Source organism: Formica exsecta, unplaced genomic scaffold (genome assembly GCF_003651465.1).
Source record: "Formica exsecta isolate Colony F162 unplaced genomic scaffold, ASM365146v1 scaffold1181, whole genome shotgun sequence".
NCBI classification, from domain to species: Eukaryota; Metazoa; Arthropoda; class Insecta; order Hymenoptera; family Formicidae; genus Formica; species Formica exsecta.
The window spans coordinates 16,859-24,397 of NW_021848522.1; the positions used below are offsets into that span (position 1 = coordinate 16,859).

General features: G+C 33.7%; 1 protein-coding gene across 5 annotated transcripts; it reads right to left on the reverse strand.

The window, feature by feature from the left end:
- Positions 1–1,198: 1,198 nt before the first annotated feature.
- Positions 1,199–6,334, reverse strand: LOC115240981. Of its 5 annotated transcripts, none has more exons than XM_029816469.1 (4): positions 6,148–6,334; positions 5,445–5,991; positions 3,736–4,334; positions 1,199–3,651 (listed from the first exon to the last, which is right to left on the reverse strand). In XM_029816469.1, exons 2-4 carry the CDS (start codon positions 5,947–5,949, stop codon positions 1,456–1,458), a joined length of 3,300 nt encoding a protein of 1,099 aa, XP_029672329.1. In that variant the 5' UTR covers positions 5,950–5,991; positions 6,148–6,334; the 3' UTR covers positions 1,199–1,455. The 5 variants fall into 5 exon arrangements, with proteins under 5 accessions (XP_029672329.1, XP_029672339.1, XP_029672357.1 ...); XM_029816479.1 differs by having other exon boundaries at positions 6,140–6,334; XM_029816497.1 differs by lacking the exon at positions 5,445–5,991 and adding an exon at positions 4,417–4,459 and having other exon boundaries at positions 6,148–6,333.
- Between the last annotated feature and the right edge of the window lie 1,205 nt (positions 6,335–7,539).

The window sequence follows — 7,539 nt, forward strand, 5'->3', positions numbered from 1 at the left end:
AGGCCGGTATTCATAGTCCGTTCTTATATTCAAGATCGTCTTAAGTACGATCTTAAGATACTATGCGGCCATTTCATTGGTTGAATGGGATCTTAAGACGACCCAAGACCACACTTAAGACGATCTTGGATATAAGAACGGACTATGAATACCGGCCATAGTATATCTAGACCGAGTGTTGAGGAGTGGGATCCGAGGTGCACGTAGAAAAGGACATACTCTGTTTCGTGCCCCTTGCGTTCTCTCTCGCTCGCACGTAGCATGACGAAAGAGAGCGCTATGCTATGTGCGAGCGAGAGGGAACGCAAGGAGCACGAAACAGAGTATGTCCTTTTCTACGTGCGTCTTTACCCCCACTCCTTAAATAAAGGCAAACGCTCGGTCTAGATATACTATGTCTATGGATCAAACAATGCCATAGCAACGAATTAAAAGCAACTTTGTGTCCTTGTGATAAAGAAAAATATATAGGAAGAATAAATGATTACACAATAGTTGATCGATAATGTGTATTTTATATTCTTTGAATATTACACTCTTAACAGTGATTATATAAATGTTTACATATGTTATTTTACAAATATAATTAATAAGTTTTTAGAGAATATCTTTTATAAACTTTATATAATTAAAAAAAATTAATTTTCTCTTTCATAAATTATAGGAAATACACATATGAATTCATATACATATATAATTCATGTAAGTGTTCCAAAAGTCCCGGAACGGTCAAATATATCGAAAATAAAGCATTTTTGAGAAAAATGTTTCAAATAAAAATTGTAAGTGGCACATATTAAATAGCATTGTTAAAGTAATATAAAAATCACTTTCGGGTAATACTAATACTGGCGATACTGTACTTTTCAAGCTTCATAACTCGGAAAATACTTAATGGAAAGGAATTTTATTATAGTGTTTTGAAAAGATAAGCTTAAGATAAGTTTAAGATTAGTTACAAGAATATGCAATCAAAAATAGGAGTTTTCATTTAAAAATCTCAAAGTGACTTTACGTGGTCTTAACAATGCTACTTAAAGTCATATTAATATATCACTGCTTAATGCGCCACTTAAAACCCTACAACTTTTATTTGAAACGTTTTCCTCAAAGATGCTTTATTTTCGAGATATTTGACCGTTCGAACTTTCGGGACATCCCGTATATTGTGTGTGATTGAACTAGAAAATATTTTTTATTACTTATAGATTATTTGTATTTGCTAATACATAATTAATTTACCTTTGATTGTACTATTATATAAATTAAGATCAATAGATTATTCAGTTCATATATCATAATTATTTACATTTAAATTATTATTAATAGTGAAATCTTATAATAGCATATCGCAGAATATCGCATAACATCCCCTCATCATCAACAACTGCTACAATAAAAGAATTTTCTTCATAATTTATATATGTAGCTTAAAAGAGAAATCTCGAAATTTCTTCAATTATTTAATCTATGTAATGGCTTAAAATAGCCATTTCCAGAAGAGCCTAGATGTTCGGGCCAACTTTGATGTAATGAAATATTCCTACAAGTTTGATTAGGTAACATATCCTCTGGACATACACACTCCAGCTTTATTCTGTATATTGTCGTTTGACCAAGTGCAATTTTGGTATTTTCTCTATCCATTGATTCTTGATATAATTTATAATTAATACCTCGATCGGATAAACATTCGCTGATAATATCATCATCTTTTTTGTACTGGAGTTTATTCTCTGATAATGCTTTTTTTCTATGAATGCATTTTAGATCCACTTGTGACAAAATTAGAGACACCTCGGATGATGGCAGCCAGAATGTAGAGAAGACTAGATCTACCGAAGTTTTTCTTTTGGATTCGGCGATGGATGGTAACAAAATACCAGTTGGTGATTGTCTCCGAATACCATTAATATTGTTCGATTGATTGCCGTTAGTTTCATATTTTCGTTTAATTCTTCGCCTCTGTTGTATTTTATAATTTTTGTCCTTTATAGATGATAATATCGAAGATTGTTTTTTGTTAATTTTACTTTGATTTTTTAATGATTCCCGTTTAAATACTTTTTCTATATTAATATCATCATCTGCGTCTTGGACAATATTTGGAAAACTATGCTTGTAAATCTGTTTTTGCTGTATCATACCTACAACTTTGGAAGTTGTAGCTTGATGACCAGTGATTACTTGGTTTGTAATATTGGATGCTTCGGTATATGTGACTTTCGGCATCTTAAAATCGAAATTTGTATTATTTGCTCTGATTGATTCGCTTGTAATTACTGATGTATTTAATGCACTATGTACTGTAATAGTTTTTACGATATTTGACCTATCATTCAATATAGTTGATATATTTTCTTCAAGTTTTAGAGTTGATATATTTGCCATTGATATATTCATTACATCAATTTTGCTCATTGAATCATTTCCTTTATTAATTTTTTCCATTCCTTTTTTCTTTTTTACGTTAATATCCTCGTTATTCAATCGCGAATGACGTTGTATTAATTCAGAAGATATTAAATTATCGTTAATTTTTTTAGAAATATATTCTCCATAAGAAATATTTATAAAATATGGATCTTTAATTTCAGCACTCCTCTGCTCTCGCACTTCAGCTTGCAGATAATCTGTATTTTGTTCCTCATCTTCATTGTTACTGTTATCATTTCTGTAAAGACCATTATACTCTTTATTCAATTGTACATTATCTTCTGTCCATTTATTATTATTTTGTTTCCATGCTCGATCGTTGTCCAAATTTTCTATGACATCGTCCTCAACAAAACCATGTTTCTTGTGATTTTTGAATTCGTCGACATTTTCGTCGTATACCGTATCCGAATCGTATTTGCCGATCTCCGCGAGTAGATTATCTTTATACTTGAAGATACTTTCTTTCTGATGATTTTTATAGTCTTTTGATGATCGCTCGGAAACCAGCGGTATGTTCGCATAAGTATCCATGATTTCGAATCGATGATGGGCATCCAAAAATTTTTCCGCCTCTTTTCTTGGATCAATCGAACTATTAAACTCCAATGATTTCCAATTCTCGGAGAAATACAACGATATTCCGGGTGGGCCAACGTGTTGACTCAGAGCCAGTAGCCTCATAGTGAGCGTCGAATTAAATCTTAACCGGCAAAGGTCAGCGCGCGTTTGCGACGCGAGACTTTGACCTTTCAGAAACTGATATTTCTCTTTGATTCCCTCGTAGTTTAAACAGTCGGCAGACCAATGCAAGAACCAATCATTACCGAATCCATCAACAGTGACCGATAATCCAGACATTTGCCTACTCAAGCTATCCTCTATCGGTTTTTCGAGCAAAGGTTGTCCATTACGACCATCTATGATTGTAGCCACGGTATAATAATACGTGGGGAAACCAGCACCTATCTGATGCTTTATCATAAAGTCTGGTATATTATCGTCATTGTAATAACCAGGAATTGGAATGCTAATTACTTCAGAATTAGGGACTGTGTAATTCCAGATAGGTTCAAATGTTGATCCATTGTATGCCATAATTGTAGAATTGAACATAGCTGCCACAATATCTTCGATTCCGTCTGATGTAATATCTATCAAAATCGGTGGTAAGAGCGCACCTTTTCCCGTATTATGATGAAGTTTTCGTAATTGCTGTAACAAAAGCGATTAAAAATGAGTTCAATAATCTTCTCATATCACAACTTGATACAGATTTTATTGTATTTGATTACATACCAAATCACCGTAAAACATGTTAGCTTGGGATACTATGTATAATCCTCCAGCTTGTTGTTGACTACTTGTAGCTAGAACAAATATATTTTCTCCATCGGACTGTACCATAATTTGCGGTGCTATGAACAGTTGTTCTGTGTCTGGTAAATTAACTTTGCGTATAATATCTCCACTTCTTCCCGATATTATAAGTACATTACTTGCTCGGACGTCGTCCGATTGCATGGCATGTGACGCTATTACATCACCAATACCATCGCCGTCCATATCCGTTATAAATCTAGCATCATAAATATCTAAAATTCTTTGTTGCTGTGGAGATGCAACTGTATCTTGAATCGGTATTTCCCATATATTAGAACCATCACGACCGTTAATAGCTTGCAGAATCCCACCACGCCCAGATATGATACAATCTTTAATTTTGTCGTTTGTCAAATCCACACCGCAATCAATGGAAAATATGGCATGGGCAGTCCAATGTGTCCAAATGGTTTCGCCCGTTTTACCATTCAACGCTAATACGCCGCCTAGACATGGTGTTTGATTACCAAAATATAAAGTACAGATATATTCCGGAGCATCCATTGTATCCAGACCTAAATTTATAAATTAATAAGTGTTACATTATGAGTTCAGTTAAACTATTGATGTCAACATAAAACAATGTTAATTATTCACCTTAGATGTTGTAACAAACATCATGTAACTGTGAAATCAAAATCTGAAAAAAAAGTAAACAAAATAAAAATAGCAAATTGCAAATCACAATGCAATCTAATATATACAGGGTGTAGAAAAATTAGATCGACAAATTTTGAAGGGAAGTAGAGGACTTCAAAATAAACATTTTTTGTTAATACTATTTTTTTCTCCGACGTTTAGTTTTAATACTACGTGGTATGAAATAGGAGTTTGTGACTTAAACAATAAGATCATGTCAGTCAATTATATCTGTGTATCGCTAATAATAAACAAATCACATGCAACTTGTCAACACACTAAAGACCTCTGCTCTATTGAAGGTTTGATTGTAAGACCAAAACGGAACGTTGCAGAGAGAAATATCATTAACAAAAAATGTTTATTTTCGAGTCCTCCATTTCTCTTCAAAGTTTGTCGGTCTAATTTTTTAACATCCTATATATTTCAAACAGATATATAGGAATGGTTTATTTTTTCGTAATATAGAGCATTCAAACGCGATTATTCATAAAACATAATAAAAAGATCATACATATCTCGCGGGATTTCAAGATAAAATATTCGAGGTATATATGTACATTCTCGAGCCGGTTCTCTTGTATAACGAGCCACTGTTAATTAATCATTCACATAATTTACAAGCACTCGCTCGAATACGCACGAGTATACATCCACAGAAGCGTAATCTCATCGCATGGTGTGCGTCGGTTTAATTCCCGCTCATTGACAGAGAACGGATCACACTAAAGACCTCTGCTCTATTGAAGGTTTGATTGTAAGACCAAAACGGAACGTTGCAGAGAGAAATATCATTAACAAAAAATGTTTATTTTCGAGTCTTCTATTTTCCTCCCTTTAAAGTTTGTTGGTCTAATTTTTTTACACTCTGTATAATGGCAGAAAATAAACTCCAATTTAAAAAAATATTAAAATATACAATCAATATAGCAAAACATGCATTTAATAAAATAAAATAAAAATAAACATTTTGGTTAAAGATATACCTGTACTAAATCCCACAATAATATCCTCAATTCCATCAAAATTAACATCATTACTTCTTAGAGGTGCTTCAGAAGTTAACTTTGGCAATGATTTAGTCCATAAAATTTTTGATGAGAGTGATGTACATGGTATTATTTCTGACTTGTTTATAGAGATGTCTTTTAGTTCATGTGTCAACCAATTTTTCAATATAGTTAATGGCATCGGGAATATATTCACAGTGAATATACAAAGTATGATTAAACCTAATACTACAATTAATGCTGTAATTCCATAACACAGCGGCATAAAAAGTGCCTTGTATGGTAATTTATGGGTCTGAAAGCTACACGATTTCTTGCATTTTCTACGAGGTGGCATAAGAGGCCGCTTAACACCACCATCATCATCTAACTTCAATCCAATGTTTCTTCCATCTCTAATAAATACCTCATCTTCAATATCAGTGAGATCATCATCGTCAATGCTATCTCTCACTGCCAATTTTGGATATACCATTGACATATTGTTTTATTTATGTATATATATATATATATATATATATATCTAAAAAAATTTTTTTAATTTAAGATTACAAAAAATGGCAACTTAAGCAATTACATAATGAATTATAATAGTAAGATCTAAACATCGCCAAAAATTTTGCGGATTTACAAACATATGTATACAATTGGGCGTGTAATTTTAATATAATATATGTACCTTTTTTAGATGTACCTTTAAAGAAATACCGCTCTACAGTACTTGATAATTAAGAAGTATGAAATATAATAATTAAATGAAATATCAAAATTATCAGCAATCAGCAACAAATATTTATGTAGATATCAACTATTACAATCTTCGGGACATTAACAAGGTACTATCAGAGAGAAACATAGATATATTACCATAGACCATAGACATAGTATATCTAGACCGAGTGTTGAGGAGTGGGAGCCGAGGTGCACGTAGAAAAGGACATACTCTGTTTCGTGCCCCTTGCGTTCTCTCTTGCTCGCACGTAGCAAGATGAAAGAGAGCGCTATGCTCTGTGCGAGCGAGAGAGAACACAAGGGGCACGAAACAGAGTAAGGGCCCAGGCACATAAAAAAACTTAAGCAGTAAGACTTAAGACTTAAGAATTTCAACCATACGGAATTTTCAGCGTAGCTTACGTTTCAATATGGCTGCCTTACTGTTCGACCGTGATTGGTCAATTCGCTTACGTCTTAAGTCTTACTGCTTAAGTTTTTCATGTGCCACGGCCCTTAAGACGTAAGCGAATTGACCAATCACGGTCGAACAGTAAGGCAGCCATATTGAAACGTAAGTAAGCCTTAAATTGACCAATCACGATCAAGTATGAGGAGAATACTCGACTGTGATTAGTCAATTTCTTAAGGCTTAGAGCTTAAATCACTATTGTAGACCGGCACTTATGTGCCACGGCCCTAAGTCCTTTTCTACGTGTATCTTTACCCCCACTCCTTAAATAAAGGCAAACGCTCGGTCTAGGACTAGATCATAGACATAGTATATCTAGACCGAGTGTTGAGGATTGGGGGCCGAGGTGCTCTATGCCATAGACATAGTATATCAAGACCACTGATCTATACAATGAGTAAGGGCCACCGCACAAGCTTTTCCATAACACGTTAGTGCCGGTCCACAATAGGTGATTTAAACCCTAAGCCTTAAGAAATTGACTAATCACAGTCGAGTATTCTCTTCATACTTGACTGTGATTAGTCAATTTCTTAAGGCTTAAGGCTTAAATCACTTATTGTAGACCGGCACTAAAGCTTAGGGCTTAAGGGCCAATTTCACCAAGCTCGGTTAGATTAACCGACGGTTAAAATTAGCAGGATTCCAACTGAAATGATAAGAATGCTTGGTTTTCCTTCACCTCTATTTTCTGTTGGCCATCCTGCTAATTTTTAAGATTATTAGGTTTAGGTTTAGAATCAATACTTAACGTAACGTAAAGCCCGTATCAGACTATGCATTGAGATTGAAATTTGACCAATTTGACCAATGAAATTTTAGTCCCATTTGTTCTGATTAATCAAATTTCAATCCTTAATCTTCAATCTTCAATTTTCAATGCGTAGT

Excerpts from the sequence above, each read along its gene's own strand:
- LOC115240981 (XM_029816469.1), bottom strand. The coding sequence starts at position 5,949 with ATGTCAATGGTATATCCAAAATTGGCAGTGAGAGATAGCATTGACGAT. Across the intron at positions 4,335-5,444 it reads TATTGTGGGATTTAGTACAG|GTCTGGATACAATGGATGCT; the intron begins GTATATCTTTAA and ends TTATAAATTTAG. Across the intron at positions 3,652-3,735 it reads ACATGTTTTACGGTGATTTG|CAATTACGAAAACTTCATCA; the intron begins GTATGTAATCAA and ends CTTTTGTTACAG.